General features: G+C 36.8%; 1 protein-coding gene across 1 annotated transcript in view; it reads left to right on the top strand.

The window, feature by feature from the left end:
- The window catches only part of LOC107824932 (endoribonuclease Dicer homolog 3a-like), a 37136-nt gene that overhangs the window by 3611 nt on the left and 12202 nt on the right, over positions 1-21323 (top strand). Inside the window, exons 4-17 of the mRNA XM_016651750.2 lie at positions 322-456; positions 568-637; positions 1238-1302; positions 1413-1544; positions 2864-3016; positions 5436-5565; positions 6541-6646; positions 6754-6946; positions 7057-7217; positions 7298-7516; positions 9115-9374; positions 18446-18717; positions 18807-19327; positions 19429-19523. Coding sequence (XP_016507236.2) covers positions 322-456; positions 568-637; positions 1238-1302; positions 1413-1544; positions 2864-3016; positions 5436-5565; positions 6541-6646; positions 6754-6946; positions 7057-7217; positions 7298-7516; positions 9115-9374; positions 18446-18717; positions 18807-19327; positions 19429-19523 — 2512 coding nt within the window. The remainder of the gene's footprint in view (positions 1-321; positions 457-567; positions 638-1237; positions 1303-1412; positions 1545-2863; positions 3017-5435; positions 5566-6540; positions 6647-6753; positions 6947-7056; positions 7218-7297; positions 7517-9114; positions 9375-18445; positions 18718-18806; positions 19328-19428; positions 19524-21323) is intronic.

Below are 21323 nucleotides of genomic sequence, written 5' to 3' on the forward strand. Positions count from 1 at the left end.
AAGTGGGCTGGGTTAGAAGAAAGAAGATTTTATGTGCCAAGGGATACCTTTGGGGCGGAGCGATCCTATTTCTAATTCTAGATCCAACTAGAAGTTCGTTGAGTCTATCAGATCCAACATTGGACTCGGTCATACTACTTTGACTTGAAACTTTTGCGGTCTTGATTTCTTTGTATTGACTTCTTGCTAAGTAATGCTACCATATGTCTTTTAAATAACTTTTCTAAAGAGTTTAATATTATATAAATCATTTAAATTCTCCATTTATGAATGTGCTGTAAGTATTACTTGATATAACTGCCATTACTTTTGTTCTCACAGGTTTTGGTTATGACACCCCAAATTTTCTTGGATGCACTGAGAAAGGGTTACATAAAATTTGGTAGAGTGTGCTTTCTGATACTAGACGAGTGTCATCGTGCCAGTGGTAAACATCCCTATAAAATGATTATGACGGTAACCCTCACTTCTTTCACGTGACTTTTTCTTAATTCCCTTCTTGAACTTTTCTCATCTTCTCATTATCCTGTTGGACATGCTCCTGTGCACTCTCTATAACCAACAAAGGAGTTCTATCATCAATCCACAAGAACATCAAAGGTTTTTGGGATGACTGCTACCCCTGTGACTAGAAAAGGTAACTTTTGATCTTCCTCAGTTCCTCGTGCTCTGCCTGCTTCTCGTTGCCCAAATCATCCCTCTCATCAATAAATAAATAAATAAATGAAATGTAGAAAAGGGGTTTTTCAGGCAAAAGAGGAATCTCTAGCATCCCTTATGACGAAAGGGAACAGTAACCCCCACCCCCAAATATTTCTTCTTTCCTGTGAATGAGACCTTTTAAATTCACTGTTTGCTTGTTTATCAATGTGTCACATGATGACTGATAGTGACAAATATCTATACTCCTTGGTCCAAAGTTAGTTTAATTGGAACAGAAATAGATAGAGTAACAAAATGATTTTGACAGTCTATCTGGGACCCATTTTCATTTAATGGGTTTAAGAGTTTCTTTTATTGACCTTTTTCTTCCTCGACATAGTTTTTCTGCTATACTGTCTTTTCAATTGGACTACGCTTACACTTTCCTTTCCTTTGCAGTTGGTCAATCTTCCTTCCAACTTTTGTTTTGGATATATGCTAATACTTTTTATTTGCAGTTGTCTTAGCCAATAGGAATTTGATATATATGGTTTTAGATCTTTTGTGGATTTACTTAACATACCCTCTCGATCAGGTGTTTCATCTTCAACAGACTGTGAGGAGCAAATATCAGAACTTGAAAGTCTTCTTGATTCCCAGGTAATCTTCTGGCAAATCCTGTCACCTTGTTGCAGCTTGTGAATGGTTTTGTTAATTGTAGCCAGTGTAATGGCTTCTAATGCATGAATATATGGTTTCGTCTTGTATAGATATATGCAACAGAGGAGAGGGTGGGGCTGGGCGAATTTGTTCCTTCCGCAAAGGAGACTTGTAAATTCTATGATCCAATAGTGTCTTCGAATTTAGAAATAAAGGCAAAATTGGAAGCTTCATGGTCAAAGGTAAACGCCCAAATGACTATACCATATTAAATAACTGATATGGTCCGTACATTGTAATCTATATCCATGTAGTTCTTTATGTTTATTTTCTTTTCTTTCGTGTCTGCAATCTTTAGATTTTGAAATCAAGGGTGATCTCTGACCATTGTTCATTAATGATATTTAAAAAAAAATAAATGAACGTTTAGAATTGTGAGAAATAAGAGAAAGGGAAAAGATAATTGAGAAAGAGCATAAAGACAACCTTCCTATGCCTAAAAGCATTTATAAGCACATTTTACAATGTTTACATCCAGTATCACTGGCAAATCTATGACGACCATGTTTCCTCCTCAGGTCACTTGTAAATATACAACATACCATGAGAATTAAGAGATACGAGAGAAAAGATTGAGACTATATGTGAATACAATCGTCTTACACCTAGGCTTTTATTAGACTACTTTACAATGTATATTGTACATTTGACTGATGTTTGACTTCGGTATATGCATTATGATATATTTACATATCTAAGCAACTATCTAACAGAAACTAAATTAGTAGAGATAATAAACAGTAGGGACCGTTGTGATCCGCCTCCCCTGTTCCATGCTCCCTTACTAGTAAAGGCTCCCATTGGGAGAAGCAGAAATTGTTGAGTGACGTGGGGACTCTGGTCGGGGCGCAGCGTAACTAAGAGAGCCATTCCATTTAGGGCGAGACAAAATGGGCAGGGACAGGCGCTCTGGTGTCCGAGATGATTGGTCAGACGATGACTACTTAAAAGGAAAGAAAAAGAAAAAAGAATATAAAGTTTTTGTGAGTTGGGTTAAAACTTTAAGAGGGTGCCTGTAGGTTTTATCTTTACTTCCCCTTATGTGGTCTTATTGCAGACCTACTAGATGGTTTTGGGTGTGTGAGTTTTACTGATCTATAAGGATCCTCAGTGTCTTGATATTTTCCTATGAAAGGGCACAGTTCAATCTTCGCTTTCAATATGTTTGGTGTTTCCAAAAACTTAAATGATTAATGTTCTGCTGAACTCCAGGAATTTTAAGCTCATCCATAACCTTCAAATTTTGCCCTCACTCTTCCTCTACTCGTTTTCTGGAGTGGGTACTAAAGTGTATGTAGCCATGCGCTTGCTTGTGTACTTAGATATTGGGAAAGATACATTGCTTATCCAGTAATCCTTGGTGCTTTTCTGGATGTTGATTATGAAGTACTTGTTGACACAGTTCCCCGAATGAATAATATGCTTCTTGGGAATCTGACGCGCTAACTTTTTTTCAAAGCTCAAGTCCCTTATACTTGATTCTCCTAATTTTCATGAACAGTTTGATGCTGCATTAGTTGACTTGCAGCTGTCAGTATCAAGTCAGTACAAAGATACAGATGACAACTATATGAAGCTTCGGAAGAGATTATCCAATTTTTATGCAAAGATATTGTGTTGCCTTGAAAATCTAGGCATCATATGTGCGTATGAGGTATGATTGTAGTTTCACGTTCTGTTATTTGCTTTCATTTCATGGTAAATACGCACTAATTGAAGGGCATGCATGCATCTAGCTACTCCAATGATGGAAATAACTTTCATCTTCTGTTTCTGTTTATGGAAGCATACACATTCATTCATACATATAGACATATATCACATCTTCTACTAGCTTAAACTTTAGAGGAAGCGGTCAAACAATTCCGCGTGTTTGGCCATGAAAGAATTTGGCTCATGTAAAAGGCCAGCATATGGGGGACACAATATAGACTTTAAAATAAAGAAATTTGCCACCTCTCTAATTATTTCAGCTTTTAAATGAGGCAATTTACACAACTCAATAGAATTTATGTTTATAGCTGGAGCATGCGTTATATGACATCTTTTTATTCTTTCCCTTGGAGAATTATTCGGCAAAGCAAAGGTCTTAGAAAACCTTCTCTTCTGTGTTAGAATTCTGGTTTCAAGACTCCCTTAACAGGGGATAGCCTTGGAAAAAAAGGGAAAATAAGTCCTTGTTAATGGATGTATTTCTGTATGAAAGTTGAACAAGCAGTCAATCATGTTCCATGCACTGTTGCACACTAATCTATGTCACTGGAGGTATTCCATGGCTCTTCCAACTTCTGTTAGAAGTCCTCTTGCCATGGAGTCTGTGTGGGTAGCTTCATAAGAGTTTCCAGAATTCGTTCCTGAATGCCTTTATTGGTGCATATGGCAGGGACAAAATGGAGCCCCCCCCCCCCACACACACATATAAAAGTAAAGAAAAGAAGTCATTACAAGGACTGCAGATGCCATTTTACATACTCCAATACCATTGCACGCGTGATATGTAAGATCTATTGGAGTAAATACTAATGGAAATTATATTTTTTTCAAAAAGAAAACGTAAAAGTGCAGGATTCGTTTTTTATTCAAGTTGGCTTCCAAAAGTTTCTGCACAATTTTCTTTTAGTTCTTAGTCAAGCTAACCGAGACGTAAATAAGGGTGTTTTACCTAATAAAATCAGGCAATGAGCCAAAAAAAGATTTCTGTCCGGTGTAATCTAAGAGATCCCTTAAAGACGAAGGTAATCATACCCACCATGGATTAGGTTAGTTGGCGTAACCTTTTGTTTCAGGTAGCTTCATATATTTTTTTTGAGGTCCTTGGAGCTATTGCCAGTTGTATACCTACGTGGCACTAGCTTAATGCTCATTTATGACTAAAATTTACTTATCCAAATTAAGGAAATCCTTTTTGTTCTTCCGGATTGTGCTTGCTTGCCCTTCTTGAATGCTTGCCTTGTTTGCGTGAAGATCACTTTATTCCTGAAAGTCTATGGTATATGGTTGCTGCAAAGAGTTACTTCATGGAATCTAAGCTCATATAAAACTGCTTTTGATGTACTATTTTTTTCAAAAAAGCTGGTGTTTTTGATTTATTCATCGACCTGTATCAATGAGTATCCTTATTCTCTCATTAATCATCTATTACTAACAAAATATCTTATTCTGTCCAAAAGCAAAAAGTGGAGTTCTTTTCCTAGAAAGTTAAGGAAACATGTTGGACTTTTTTAATAGGATAATAAAATTTTATTAATGAAGGGCGAACAAGCACCCGTATACAAGTAGTATACCAAAAAGCAGAAAACCTTACAAAAAGATGTGTCTTTCTTTTTAACGAACGACACCCAATCTTCTATACAAATAGGAACCTCATGGGTGCATCAAAATGAAATGAGGGATAAGAGGCTATTCCTCAAGTGTACAAAGTCCTTCTCTATCCCATTCAAAGCCCTCCTATTTCTCTCTTTCCAAAAGAAATGAGGAAACCTATTGGACGTCTCACCTTCCAATATAGCAAATCAAAGTAAGAATTAGGAAAACTTAAAAGAATTGAGTCCTCACTGAGTGAATTGTAATGTGGTCAACAGTGACCTTATGAAAGGTGTTCTTTTCGCATGACTAGTGTACTTGAATTCTTTTTTCTCTGTTGCTTCAATGTGCTTTCTTGGCCTCTATCCAATTGATGAACTCAGCATCCCTGCATTTTGTGGCTGCCTATGGCTCGGTATTGTCTGAATCTTCGTGCAAGAAGAATAATCGGTTCACCAGCTACCACATCTGTAGATCCCACCAAATCATTAAACCTGGAGGCTGCTCGCCCTTTGATCCCTGAGGTTAGACTTACTGGCCGAGAAGACACATTCACTATAGTGGGAAGAAGACACATTTAGTTGGTTGTAAGCTTGGGTCTATACTGGACTATCGGGACTTTTTTCTAAACTCTGGCTATCTCTACCAGCTTCTATGTTTTCTTCAAGAGTTCTGCATCCCTTTTCTGACATTCCTTTCAAATCTATCTACTATTGTTTTGGAGTTTCTTAAATTTGGCTCTGATAGTTTTTTCATCTCTCGTATTGTAGGCTGTTACAGTCTGTTTGGGAAATGTCCCTGATGACAAAGAGGAAAATGAGATTCTTAGGAAAAGTTCTCTCCAACAGAGATACTTCTTGGAAGAGGCATTGTCAATTATTCAGGAATCAATGCCACAAGGTACTTGAGTTTGTTCTATGTATTGTTTATGCAGATATGTTTGCAGACCTCTTTGTTGTAATCGTTATCACTATTGTTTTTACGGTTCTTTTTTGGGTTCTTCTTCGATTGCAAACAAGTATATTCTATCATCCTGGTAACAGAACTTGACTTATGATTCTTTCCGGTGGAGGGTTTGCCATAGTTCCAGCATTTCCGACATAGATTTCTTGTTAAGAATCTGTTTTTCTTTTGATCTGAAACAGTGGGAGTATTCGTTCAGCTCCTTGTTGCTTCCTCAGTTTCCTTGCAAATGTTACACATTACTTTTAGTGTACCAGGAGCTCATAAGGTTCTTCTATTGACTGTCCTTATCAAAAAAGGTTCTTTTATTGACTGTATTGTAATTGATATCTTTTTCTTTCTCCCTTTTTTTTTTTCAAATAAAACCACCTTTTCGGAGATCATTTCTTGCTCACTCTATTTTACTATGTCATAAATTATGCATGTTCCTTTCATTTACATGCATATCTTTTATCACTACATGCTACTTGTTTTCTAGACCTGTGGAAATTATTGAATCAAGATCATTATATTTTTCCATAGAACCTTCTATGTCAACTAATCCATCAATCAGGACAGCTATATATATCACATTCATTCTTTCTATATCCTTTTGTTCTTGTTCTTTTCCCTTATAAAAAAAAGTATCATTGTGTTACAATTTCTTCTGAGCTTTGACAAAATTGTAACTTGGTTTGTTTCCTGTAAAGTGTTGTTTCTGCTGATTGGTTATGCTTTTTATGGGTCAATTAGTGTAAACACTGCTAGATAGCTTCTGCTCCATCTTTTTGGCTCTTGTCTGTTCTGAAGTAGATAATAATTGAATTTTCCCGTAATCCTGCTGATTTGGCTTTTACCATATTAACACTTGTAAAAATTCCAGATTTTGAGTTTTGAGTTCTTGGCAAGTTTTGATTTATTTCATTTCCCCAGACTGTGAGAGTCTTCTAGATGTTGGATATGACTCGTCAGCTACACTGTCAATGGGCCTTATATCTTCAAAACTGCATGTGCTTCTTGAAATTTTTAAATCCCTTAGGTAATTAACTCGACATCTTGTTCTATTACGAAACATATTACTGTCTTTAGATGTGTCTTCTTGGTATTCTCTTTCCACAAGCTTAAAGCTCCAATCCATGCATGCAGGAAAGCTACACAAGTACGCTGTCTCGTTTTTGTCGAAAGAATTATCACAGCTAAAGTAATTGAAAGAGTTATGAAGACAATGACCTGGTTTTCAGATTTCACAATAGCATATTTGACTGGAACAAACACATCAGTTGATGCACTGACACCAAAAGTGCAAAAAGAAACCTTGGAATGTTTTCGCTCTGGAAAGGTACGTACATGTATACATCCCATTAGATTTGAAATAAATACTTTCTGGTGAGTCCCTTTAACTAGTTTGTTCTTATCTTATATTTTTCCCTATTCTTTTTATCATTACAGGTCAATTTATTATTTGCTACTGATGTGGTTGAGGAGGGAATTGATGTGCCGCACTGTTCTTCTGTGATACGGTTTGATTTACCAAAAACAGTTCGAAGTTATGTCCAGTCTAGGGGACGAGCTCGTCAGACTGAATCTCTGTATATACTAATGCTTGAGAGGTGAAGGAACTGCATACTGACCTGCTTTTGGCTTTCATAAATCTGTTATTTCAAGTGTCTAACCTTGATTTTGATTTCAGGGGAAACATGAAGCACAGAGAACAGATGTTTGATATCATTAGGAGTGAATATTCTGTGACAGATACAGCTATAAAAAGAGACCCTGATGTTTGTGTTGTGAAACCTTGTCTAGTGAAGGAAACTAATGCATATTATGTGGAGGCAACTGGAGCTTCAGTAACTGCAGATTCTAGTGTCAGTCTCTTGAATAAATACTGTGAAATGCTGCCCGGAGATAAGTATGGATTCTCATATCTTCAACTCAAATAATGAATTTTTTTTATGAGCGAACACAAATTTATGGTTAAAACCAGAATCCAGGACCCCATATTAGATTATAACGAGTTTTGATGTGTTTCCTGCTTAGAGCTGTTTGGGAACGAATATCTTTTTCTTGGAAGAATATAGAAATCTTGGAACAGTTGGTTACATGATGTGACTGTTTCGATATACTTGAGCGCAAGAAGGATCTAGACTGGAACACTACTATCATCAATTACTATCAACTTCAATTTCCTCATTCTATTGTTTGCTTCAAAATTTTGTAGTTGACACCTGTTGGCTTCCAATAACTGTCCCACTGCTCTCTGCCTCATACATGAACCCTAAGCTCAGTAACTCATGGATAGGCCTGTGGTATGCAAAATCCTTTTTACTTAGCCAGTGTACTGGCATGAGAGAACAGGAGGTTTGTGTATGGGACTTTAAGTGGGATACAGTCTATTTACATCTCATATTGGACCATCATCGATATTAGTGTTTTCATTTGTTACAAGACTTCCGAAATTCAAGGTACTAATCCAAAAAAACAAAAGAAAAAAAATGAAACAAGAAAATAACTGGAGGAAAAGAGACAAAGAAAGTAGCGTAAATCTTGGCTGTTGCACAAATGGAAGACAGCTTGTGTGCAAAAAGCACGTTTTCTGCTCTTCATAATCTACAACCATTAGGCTTCTTTAAGATGCCTATTACTAATCCAAAAACAAAAAAAAAAAAATGGGAAACTTAAAAGAAAAAAGAAAATGTAACAGTAAATCAGTGGCTAAGTGATACTGAAGAAGACAGCTTTTGTGCAAAACACACTTTTCCTTCTCTTCATTCTCTACAACCATTAGGCTTTTTTAAGTCCGTGGTGGTTGAAAGAAGATAAATGATAAGTTTCTTTTGGGTTGTAGCCTAAGGCCACTGTGCACTGATGACGTACTACCACTTATGTTTAATCACAATAAATTTTGATCCTCATATTTGATATGCTAAATTATTTATCAGATTTATGTTACTTGTCCCTACCTTTTTGTGGTGTATGCATTTCCTGAACGTACAGGTCAAGGTGAATCAGACACCTTGAGTCATCCGTATACAATATGCAACACAAGTCCAGTGAATCTAGCTTCCAGTGCGTCTCCTCTCTATTGTGCTGATTTTTTCCCCTTACCACTTCAAACTTCAGTTACTGGATCCTCTCCAAAGAAACCTTTTGGTGTACATTATGTAGACACTTCTTCAACAACGAGGTCTTATGTTTTCAAGTGATGGGTGTCTCACTTGCTGTCTGAATTAGGCATACAACACAAATATGTTTCACATTTGCCTGTGCAAGGGCAATTCTTGCTTTCAATAAATGTTTATGTCACGGGGGTCATCAGTTTTAAATTTTCCGTTCTGTATGAAAATGTTGCTCTTGGCTTTAAGTTCTCCTCTTACATTTAACAAATTTGATGCTTTTCGATACGTCCCGATTTTACTCTCATATTCCATATTAAGAGTATACATAGAACAGAATGATGGAATCTTATCTGTTTATTGTCTAAAAATATGATAAAATTTTTTCTCACAGGTTCTTCTCTCCAAAGCCCAATTTTGAGTACATCTTGTCTGGGGACTTGTACCAGTGTAAATTGACGTTACCTACAAATGCAGCTTTCCAAACAATGGTTGGTCCGGAATGCAGGAATATTCAATTGTCAAGACAGCTCGTCTGCTTGGATGCATGTAAGAAGCTGCATCAGATAGGTGCTCTGAATGATCATCTTCTTCCTCTCAATGAAAAGCCTTCCAAAAGTGATTTGCATGTGCAGGACAAACATGTAGGGGCAGGTAAACAGGAATAAGCTTTTAACTTTTGACCTCTGTCTTCTGTGCTTTTGAGTTCATCAAATTACACTCTAGCAACATTTAATGGGACCGTGGGCTATCTTAAGATTCACTTGACATGATTCTTTAATCCTTCCTTTATCAAGTAGTTAAACATAAATGACAAATCCATTCCTTGTTGAAATGCGTGCGAAGTTGCGCCCAATTTGTTGGGAGACTTATTATCATAGAACAATATTTTCAATGTTGACAGCTCTTGGGTTCTTATAATATTCGTAAAAAGGTAAGATGTATTAATGACAACATAATACACATTCCTTTTTTTAGGTGTCAAAAACATTGTCCATGATATTTCCCCAATTGTGGGATAATATCTGAAACAAGAACTTAATATTTCTATATTATCTTTTTTATTAGCAAATATGATATTCTTTTTTTTTTTTGTTGAGAATGAACTCTTCTATTATTCTAACTCTAACATTATAACACTAACACTTAATATTCCAAATGTCTCTTCAAACTCAAGGTGAGTAAATCAACTTGAATTTCTTTACTTTGAACATAGAAAACCAGAGGTAAGCAATCGTCAGAATAGTGCTATAGGACAAACTATAGGAAAACATTCCTTTAAAAATCTATAGAATCTTGCAGGGAAAATTTTGATCGTCTGAATCATGATGACAAGAATGGCCAGAAAGAAATGGTGCCATCGAAACAATTAGTGGAAAGAAGCGCGACAACTGATAGGTGAGTAATCCAACTTAAATTTGTTCACTTTGAACATAGAAAAGCAGCAGTAAACGGTCGTCGGGATAGTGCTGTAGGAGCAACTATCGGAAAAATGGTGCCATTATCAGTTCTCAAGATTTTTATTATGGCATCAAACCGAGTACAAATCATCTTATGAAATGACTGAAAACAAGAGAAAACTTCAGTTTTGGCTTTTAACAAATATGCCAAAGTCATCCTAGTGCAACAGTCAATGAAAGTAACAAACCATCGATTACCAGACAAAGAAACAATTTGAGTAGGACCCCATACATCAGAATAAATAGTCATAAACATAGTTGTGCTTCTATTATCACTCACAGAGTAAGAGTTTCTAGTATGTTTGGCATATTCACACGCATAACAGAACAAAGATTCAAATTCAATCTTTGAAATCGGGATATAACTTCTTCAAAACAAAGAATGATGGGTGTCTTAACTGTCTATGCCTCTGTATTATTTCTTGGTTGACATTCTTACTTTCCCCAAAAAAAGGCTTGACCAGAGTTTTGAGGCTCGCTTTCGGTGTTCTGTGTGATAAGAATGTGCCACCAAAACTTAAAAGAAAAATTCTATAGAGTGGTGGTCAGACCGATTATGCTGTATGGGACGGAGTGTTGGCCAATCAAGGACTCCCCATATCCAGAAGTTGAAAGTGGCTGAAATGAGGATGTTGAGATGGATGTGCGAGCATACCAGGTTAGATATAATTAGAAATGAAGTTATCCGGCACAAGGTGGGCGTGGCTCAAATGGAGGACAAGATGCGGGAGGCTAGATGGTTCGGCCATGTGGAGGAGATGCACAAATGCACCAGTGAGGAGGTGTGAGAGGTTGGCATTGGAGGGCCAACGGAGAGGTATGGCGTTGCTCCAGCTTACTGAGAACATGGCCATGGATAGAAAGGTATGGAGGTTGAGAATAAAGGTAAATGGTTAGGTAGTCGAGCAGTGTCCGTGTTTGTAGCAGTAGCTTTGATACATCACGTAGTGTCCTTTGTGTATTTTCGTATCTCTAGACTTCTGTTATTACTTGTTACTGCCTTTGTTTTGATTTTCTGTTTGCATTCCTTAGTGTTAGTTTTGTATTTTCGCTTCGGTTGTCAGATTTGGTTTGCTTGTTATTGCCCCTTACATTTATCTTTCCTGGGTCGAGTGTCTATCGGAAACAACCTCTTTGCCTTCTTAAAGGTAGGGGTGGTAAGGACTGCGTACACCCTCCCCAGACATCACTTGTGAGATTACACTGGGTATGTTGTTGTATATAAAAGTTATCACGCAATCTACCACTGCCAATCCTTTTCCCTGTTTGAAGATCTTGGAAAAGAAAATGTTTGGGAAAGAACTCAATTTTACAGTTTAGAGCTTTGGTGATGGCACTAACAAATAAAAGATTGACAGGAAACTCCAGGACATGGATACGAATGATAGTTTAATATTAGGAGTTAGTTTTGAATGCCTTTAGAAGAGCTTGCCATGTGTCTATTTGCACCAGAATCAACAATCCAAGAATTAAGGTGAGCAGCAAAGGCATTACCTGATTGCACATAATGGGATGTGGCAACATTAGCGGAGTCAACTTTGGGTAGGAGGCGACGGAGAAGCTGAATTTCATCTGAAGACAAGATTTCTCCATAAACCGTTTCCTTGAATGTCTTCATATTTTCTGCCTAATCAAAAGAAAATTGCTCAAAAATAATCTTTCTAGACGGAAGCTTCACTCCGGTGAATGGAAAAATCAAAACTGGTAGGGATAGGCTCGGAATGTTCCAGTGACCCCAACAGAAAAGAAAATTCCAAAAAAAAAAAAAAACTGATCGGAGTTTATGTTGCAGTGGTTCTCGGCCTCTTTGATAAAAACAGAACTCTAGTGCTGCGAGGGAGTTAACTCACCTATACCATGTAGATTTTGAGAAGAAGAAAATGCTTCTTGGATTTCTGTGTGTTTCTTACATCCCGAAGCAAAAGTATTTATACACTAGGTTCTATGACTACGTGTCATCTTATAATGAATTCCATATATAAACTTAATTTTTCCCAATACAGATAGTCACCCCACTTGCCATTTATTTATCAATAGAATATTTGGGAAGTGGACCTTATTAAAGCGGGAATATTTGCCGCCATTAATTTTTCCCTAGAACTGATGCTTCAATTGTCTCTTTCATTTAATGTCCATGACACGTGGCGTCTCTTGGTTGTCTCCGCAACCCTTCAGCGCCAAGGAAAAGGTCAAATGGTGTCTAAACTGAAGAAGTCAATATATGGACTTAGACAAGCCTCACGACAATGGTATATAAAGTTTAATGATACCATAACATCTTTTGGATTTGTGGAAAATACCGTTGATCAGTGTATATACCAAAAGATCAGTGGGAGCAAGTTTATATTTTTAGTCCTATATGTTCGTTATCCCCCATGTCTGGTTCGAGTTGTTCAGTTGATTGTTGTTGTTTGTTTTTCCAGTTGGCCCGATTCAAGGCCTTGAAAACGTTCTTGGGATTTGATAATGCTTCAAATACTTCACCAGTTCTAGATGAGTTTCTAGGCATGCACCTGTACAACCAAGTCAACAAACGTTAAAATTTCAATGTCTAGATTGAAAATAAAGAAAACTGATTATATTAAGAATTTTTGTATTTCTTTCAACTATAATTGATAACACCGTTAATTACTCTTACCACAAGCCACTTTGTCATTCTCTAGTTACAAAGACTTTAACTTATGACTAACTCTAGTCACAACACAAACTTAGAAGGTTTGTGATTTTGGATTTCCTAAAACACAACTTCTAAGAAAGCAAGATAGGAGTTACAATGAATAACAAATAACAAGATTACAAATCAACTACGTATACACAGGCTCATTGTGAAACTGATCCTTTAGTGGAGTTGTCTTCTTGTTCTTGACACACTTGTGACTTCAATGCTGGATCAACACTTTAATGCTGGAGAGAATATCACTAAATGCTTGAAAGTTAAACAATACTGATTCAATGAAAAAGAGGCGAGTCTTGAAAAGTCAAGATGAACACAAGAACATAGGATCAGTGTAAGTTTAGGCTAAGAAACTCAGTAGAAACATATCAAGGCAAGATAATCACGAGAAATCACAGAAACTCAAAATGAGAACTGGTCAGTCATGCTAATACACATAACCAAACGAAGAACCCTAAAAAATTAGGGCTTTCAGCATGGACAAGTTAAGATGTAATAAACTTATAGAATCAGTCAAGATATGTAAACTTAAAAGTGTTTTTCAGCACCTAATGCTTATCAGCTAGTTCAAATCAGCTCTTAGAACTTTTGAATGGTCAAATATGTTTTATAGCCCATAAAAGTTAGTAACTCAAATAAAGCCCAAAGCAAAATCAAATTAATACTAATGCTAACAAAAAGATTGAATTCAATACTAGAAATGACAATAGTATTGGATATTTAACTTAAAAGTGTTTTTCAGCACCTAATGCTTATCAGCTAGTTCAAATCAGCTAATCCAAACGGGCTCTTAGAACTTTTGAATGGTCAAATATGTTTTATAGCCCAAAAAAGTTAGTAACTCAAATAAAGCCCAAAGCAAAATCAAATTAATACTAATGCTAACAAAAAAATTCAATTCAGTACTAGAAATGACAATAGTATTGGTACTTTTTTAACATAAAAAGAGCCTAACTTTTATGGGCTATAAAACATATTTGACCATTCAAAAGTTCTAAGAGTCCATTTGGATTAGCTGATTTGAACTAGCTGATAAGCATTAGGTGCTGAAAAGCACTTTTAAGTGCTGAAACTGATTTAATAAATAAACAATTACTTGTTTGGGTACAAGTGCTGAAATCGATAATAAGTTGCTGCAGTTTTTGATAAAAAAAATGCTAATACGCTCTTTTTATGTTAAAATGACTTAAATAACCTTAGAATTGTTTACACTAATAAGAGCATCAAATTTGGTGGAATATTTTTGACATAATTCCAAAAGCATAAAAAAGTAGTAAGACTTATGTAAAACCACCTGAACACTCCACAAAGATAGAAAGTAACAACAACAACAACAACAACCCAGTGTAATCCCACAAGTGGGGTCTGGGGAGTAACATAATAGAAAGTAACAAAACAGATAAATGATATGTTTCTACTGAATTTCTTGGCCTAAACTTACACTGATCCTATGTTCTTGTGTTCAAGACTCGCCTCTTTCTCATTGAATCAGTATTGTTTAACTTTCATGTTTGCTAGAGTTGTATGTCGACTCTTCACTATCCATGTCTTACTTTATTTTGTCAATTTGACAAACCGACAAAATTAACTGAGCTGTCTTTGACTAACCTTAACAAAGAATTTATATGATCCACCAACCAAATTTCAAGATTTGAAGAATCCAATTCCTGACTGGTAATAAATTTATAATCAATTACAATCAATTTATAATCAATTATATCAATCATAATAAAATAAAATCTCAATCAGAATCAATTCTTTCCTAATAATAAATCCAATCAACAGTATCATGTCTTTTTTTTTTTTTATGAAGTAAGGTGTTTCATTAATAAAAGGCATCAAGAAGATGCAAAGTTACAAAAGAACAGAAGCACTAGAGCACAAAAATACTAGTTTGTTAGCCCCTTTACATCAAAACATCAGGGAACTAACAAAATCAAAAAATTGATCAAAGCTAATTACAGGAATTAAGTTAGTCCAGCAAAAAAGGTTAATGAGACATCTAGTTTTTAGAGAGTGAGTTGGAATTGAGATTCCATCAAAACATCTATGATTCCTTTCATTCCATAAGCACCAAAAAATAACTGCAGGGATCATCACCCATATTTTCTTGATGGTCTTTTCAACTCTCCATAGGCTCCAGCTTGCATATGCTTCACCAACATGCTGTGGCATGACCCATTGAATGCCAACGAGAGAATAGAACATATTCCATAGTTCGTTGGTCACTCTACAATGCAAAAACAGATGGCTGACTGACTTGGAGCTGCTTTGACACATATAGCATCTATTTACCAATTTAAAACCCCGTCTGTTGAGGTCGTTTTGTGTTAAACATGCTTTCTTAAGCGCAATCCAGCTGAAGCAGATGCCCTTTGTAGGCATTTTGGTCTTCCAGATTTGGCTTTTTGGTCTTCCAGATTTGCTTCCAAGGCCAGGAATCAATTATCTGATTCTGAGAACTTAAAAGCTGGTAGCATTCCTTCACAGTGAAAAGTTTGTTGTCTCCCCAACTTTGTCTGTCAGCTTTGGTTTCATCAATGGTGCACCTCTCCAAACTAGCTAGTAATTCTAACGCACTATCTAACTCCCAATCTTGAACATATCTTCTGAATAATACATTCCAACTATTTCCACATCTGTTTTGAGCAATAGAGGAATTCTTATCTTGGGCAATCTGTAATAAATTTGGGTAGACCTCCATGAGTGGAGTATTGTTTAACCATTTATCCTTCCCGAAACTAATGTTCAAACCATTCCCAGCCCCGAAAGATACTTGCTCAAAGAATTCATTTCCCAACTTGCTGATGTGCTGCCAAGGGCCAACCCCATGAGATGACGTAGATGTATTTGTTCTCCAGTTGTCCCTTCTACCATGTTTAGCAAGAGTTACTTCTTTCCAAAGGCTTGACTCATCTGTACCGAACCTCCATAGCCATTTCATGAGCAGACTTTTGTTGTGCGAGGCCAAGTCTCTAATACCCAGCCCTCCATTGCTTTTTGATTGTGTGACTTTGGACCACTTGACGAGATGGTATTTGTGGGAGCTGCTGGGAGCTGTTTCCTTCCCAGAGAAAGTCTCTCCTGATCTTGTCTAGTTTCTTAAGTACCTTGCTAGGGATGGGAAATAATGACATGTAGTAAGTGGGGATGCTATCAAGGACACTATTGATGAGAGTTAGTCTCCCTCCCATGGAGAGATACTGCATCTGTCAAGCTGCCAATCTCTTTTCAAACTTTCCAGTGACCCCATTCCAGATTTCAGTGTTCTTTTATTTGGCACCAAGAGGGAGACCTAGATAGGTGGTGGGAAATGACCCAATTGTACAACCCATAATGTTGGACAATTCTTCTAGGTTAGGCACATCTTGACCGGGTACATGACACTTTTCGACATGTTGATATGTAGATCTGATAGTGCCTCAAAGAGGAGAAGTGTCAAATTCAAATACAGAAGTTGTGATGTAGCAGGCTCACAAAAGATGAGCGTATCATCAGCATATAGCAAATGCGACACTGTGACTGAGTTTCCGATGTTAGTACCCACTTTGAAGCCCTGAATCCACTGCAATTGATTGGCCTTATCCAACATTTTGCTCAGTCCTTCCATTGCTATAATGAGCAAAAAGGGGAGAGGGGATCTCCTTGCCTGATCCCTTTTTGAGGAGAGAAGAAACCCACTAGACCCCTATTGACTATCATTGATTATTTCACAGTTGAGATGCTGAATCTGATCCATCTTATCCATCTGTCTCCGACTCCCATTTTCCTTAGAATAGAGATGAGGTAGGACCAGTTTAGCTGGTCGAATGCCTTTTCTATGTCAAGCTTGCACATCACACCAGGTTCACGGCTTTTAATCCTCCAGTCAAGGGTTTCATTGGCAATCAGTGAGGCATCTGTGATTTGCCTGTGTTTTATGAAGGCATTTTGATGGGAAGAGACCACCTTGCCAATAATCTTCTTCAATCTCTCTGCTAGAAGCTTTGAGATAATTTTGTACACACTTCCTATGAGGCTAATTGGCCTATAGTTTCTCAACTCCATAGCTCCTTTCTTCTTGGGAATTAGTGCGATGAATGAAGCATTGCATGATTTGATCATATGGCAGTGTTGGTGGAAGTGGTTGAGAGCCCCCAATACTTCTGGCTTGATAAAGTCCCATGCTTTTTGAAAGAAAACCATGGTAAAACCATCTGGACCTGGTGCTTTATCTGGTGCACAAGACTGGATAACAGTATGCACTTCTTCTTCATCAAAACAGCTTCTAGCATTTCGTTGTCAACTGCTGAAATTCTGGCCACCTCCTCAAAATTTGCTGTAGGTCTCCAAACTTCATTTTCAGTATACAGGTTCTCGTAGTAATTTAGGATTTCTTCCTTGATCAACTCCTTGTCATCAATTACTTCACTACCCACCTTGAGCTTGTCTATACTGTTGTGTCTTCTATTTGAATTGGCCAATTTTTGGAAGTATTTAGTGTTCCTGTCTCCTTTGAGCCACCGGCATCTAGACTTTTGTCTCCACGAGATCTCCTCAGCTTTGGCCAAGTTCTGCAGCTCCAATTTCAAACTCAGAATCCTTTGTTTTTCAGATTGTGTAGAGACTCTGTTTTCTATGGCCTGCTCAAGGACTGAAAGTTCATCAAGTGCTTTGTCTCTTCTATCATCCATTCTGCCATAAACCTCTCTGTTCCATTTGCTAATATCCTTCTTCAGGTTCCTCAATTTTTGGACGAGAATGAAATCAGGCGAGCCACCGATCATGTAGTTCTGCCACCAATCCTTTATCATATCAATGAATCCATCTTGCTGCAGCCACATGTTCTCGAACTTAAAGTAGGATGATGCTGCATCAACAGAATCAAGTCTTTCCTAATAATTAAGTCAATCAACACTATTACCATCTAGTATTATTACAATATTTAATGCATGTCGTCAGGATGTAGAATTAGCTCGTTGTACATCAAATAACACATCTCAAGACAGTAGAGAAGAACTCTTGAGTAAAAAAGTAAAACAAAATAAAGGAAGAGGAGGAAGTCAATATGGTGGAAGAGACAGTTTCAAAATTTTTTGTGCAGTTGAACAGAGCAAAAATCTTTCAAATAACCAACTGCTTATGTTTAGGTTGCATGTGCCAAAGGTAAATATATTAATATGATAAATCCTTCGTAGCTTTTGAAGCCAGGAAACTCAGTGTAATTATCAACTGAAAGCTTCTATGATAAATAAACTTTCAACTCCATGAATCTCAAGGGTGTTATGAAATTTTCTATTGATGTGAAGTCAACACAAATATTGCTCTAGAAAATTCATCCAGCCACTTTCATGCCCTATACCGATTAAAGTTCACATATCATTGGAGACTCTTATGAATTCCCGGTGAATATATTTGATCTATTCTTCTTTCTGAATAAATAGCAATTCATGGAAGAATCTAAGAACAAGAAAGTAAGTTTTTATTCTTAAGGTGACACTAAAAGCTAGACCACAGTTAAGCTGCACCTGTTTTCATACCTGGTAGATGCTCAACCTTGTTTATTTGCTTATTGTGATTGAAGGTTTATATTCTCATTAATATGTTTTTAGGAACAACAAAGTTGAAAGAATTACACAGCACAGCTCATATTAGTGCATTATCCGGGACATGGGGATATGACCCTAATGGAGAAGTATTTCAGGCGTATAAAATGAACTTCTCTTGCAACATACCAGAAGTGAATTATTCCAGCTTTGTCCTTTTGCTTCAATCAGAACTAGATGATGATGTGGGAAATGTGGAAGTTGAACTCTTCTTAGTCTCCAAGTTTGTCCAATCATCTGTGTCGCATTGTGGGAAACTCCATTTGGATGCTCAACAGGTTGGAACCAAGCCACAGAATTTGAGTTTATATAATTCTATCATGTTGGTGTTTCATATTTAACAAGCATTAAACAATTTCATTGTCAGGTGGCAAAAGCAAAACTCTTCCAAGAACTATTCTTTAATGGGGTGTTTGGTAAATTGTTTGTTAAATCATCGGGTGGAAGGAAATTTCTACTTGAGACAGATGAATCTTTATGGGAGCCATCGAACATGTACTTGCTACTACCACTGGATCCTTTAGATTCAAGTTGTGAACCTTGTAGAATAGATTGGGGAGGAATTGAATCTTCTGTGTCAGTTGTGAAATTTTTGAAAAGAAATGCTTGGTTAAATGCTGAACAATCTGAAACTACCCGGAAGAATTCCTTAGTTGATAGGACTGCAGCGTTTATGGTAGATCTCGATCAGACAGATTTGATTCACTTCGCCAATATGTCAGTCTGTAGAAGCAAGCTTAAGGACATGGTTGTTGTGGCCATTCATACTGGAAGAATCTATTCTGTTCTGGATGCTGTTGTCAATACTTCTGCAGAGAGCCCCTTCGAAGTAAATTCAGAAGCTACCCAGTCACCCTTTTCATCATTTGCTGACTACTTCCATAAAAAGTAGGAAACTTCTACCTAAATTACTATTTCTTATTTACTGTTTGAAAAGACCCGAGTATGTTAAATTAGCAATGTTTTTTTTTTCTGTTTCTGTTTATTAGGTATGGAATTGTTTTACTGTATCCTGGACAGCCTTTGTTGCTGCTAAAGCAAAGCCATAATGCATTCAATCTTCTTGTGGATTTTCAAAAAGAAGGTTTGTCAAGTTATTGCTGATTCTTGGTTATTATAAGTAGGCCATCTCTTTTGGAATTTACATCATTTTTAGAAGTACAAGACACACTAGGATGTGTAGAACATTTCTATTACAGCCTGCCTAGGAGTTTCCTTCTAGTAAACAAGGAAAGAAAGTAGCAAACAAATTTAAATATATTAGCTTTGTGCCATTTAAGTTTTTCTTTTTGATAGGTTTTTAGTTCTAAGTAAATTTCTGACAATGGTTTTCTTAAAATATATTTTCGGTACAACTCCATTAAATCCCCATTAATGGAGTGATCCACGTCTTTACCCCTAGTTAGATTCTAAACATGTTTGCTATAGGTTGCAGAGCATGGAAATTTGTGGGAGTTGTTTTACTTATTACCAGTGACAAACCATGTGCAGAGATTGTGTGAACTTCGTTGGAGATAGATGATATTGTTTTGAGAAATGCTAAGCACCAAAGTAGTTGTGATCTCTTAACTGAATCCAATAGCACTTTGCCTTTTCCCGATTATAGGATCATAGTATGGCCTTTGGATTACATTAAACCCCATGTGCGCTTAATCTGTAAATAGGCTAAATATTTTTTTCTTGGGGTAAATAGGCAAATTTATGTTAGCAATTACAGAAAGACATTAGCATGCGTCCTTCATAACCTCTTTAAAATGTATTAGCTATTTTTATTTTTTACCCATTGACATAAGTACAGTTTTAATTGCTTGAATTAAAATAGTTCTTGTAGTATATCCAACCGAAGTTATTTTAGGCGGCTGTGGACTTTCTACTGGAGAGTGCTGTGTGATTAGTAATTTGTATGAGAAATAAAGGCACTGGAGAATATTTTATTGATATTATATTGTCTTACACTGAGCCCTATCTATATACAGACATTACATAACACTAATACTTATTCTCCAACATGGGACACTAATATATTGCTATATATATATTACTATCTAACATTCCCCCTTAAGCTGGTGCATATAAGTCATATGTACCGAGCTTGTTACAAATGTAACTAATACGAGGACCAGTGACACTTGGTAAAAATATCTGCAAGCTGATCATTTGACTTCACGAACTTATAACGTCTCCTGAGAGTATCTTCTCTCTGACGAAGTGACAGTCAATCTCAATGTCTTTAGTCCTCTCATTGAACACCAGATTTGATGCTATATGAATGGCAGCTTGATTATCACACACAAGTTCCATCTGACTAATCTCTCCAAACTTTAGTTCTCTGAGCAGCTGTTTGACCCAAATTAGGTTACACGTTGCCACAACCATTGCTCGATACGCTACTTCTGCACTAGAGGGGGCCATCACATTCTATTTCTTCCTCTTCCAAGACACCAAATTATCTCCTACTAAAACATAATATTTGGATGTAGAACGTCTATCAGAAGGTGATCCTGCCCAATCTGTATCCAACAATCTGCAGATGGCCTCGATCCTCGAACAACCGTCCTTTGCATGGGGTTGATTTTATATAGCAAAGAATTTGGACAACTGCATCCCAATGACTATCACAAGGACAGTCCATAAATTGACTTATAACACTCACATGAAAGGAAATATCAGGTCTAGTCACTGTGAGGTAATTCCACTTCCAACTGGCCGCCTATATCTTGCAGGATCCCTAAAAGTTTCCCCTGTCCTGGCAGAAGTTTGGCATTTGGATCCATTGAAGTGTCAATGGGTCTACAATCCGTCATTTCTATCTCCTCAGAAATGTCTAAAGCATATTTCCGCTGTGAAATAACAATACCTGAGCTAGACTAAGCGATCTCAATAC

This window comes from Nicotiana tabacum, chromosome 1 (assembly GCF_000715075.1).
Source record: "Nicotiana tabacum cultivar K326 chromosome 1, ASM71507v2, whole genome shotgun sequence".
In the NCBI taxonomy this organism is placed as follows: domain Eukaryota; kingdom Viridiplantae; phylum Streptophyta; class Magnoliopsida; order Solanales; family Solanaceae; genus Nicotiana; species Nicotiana tabacum.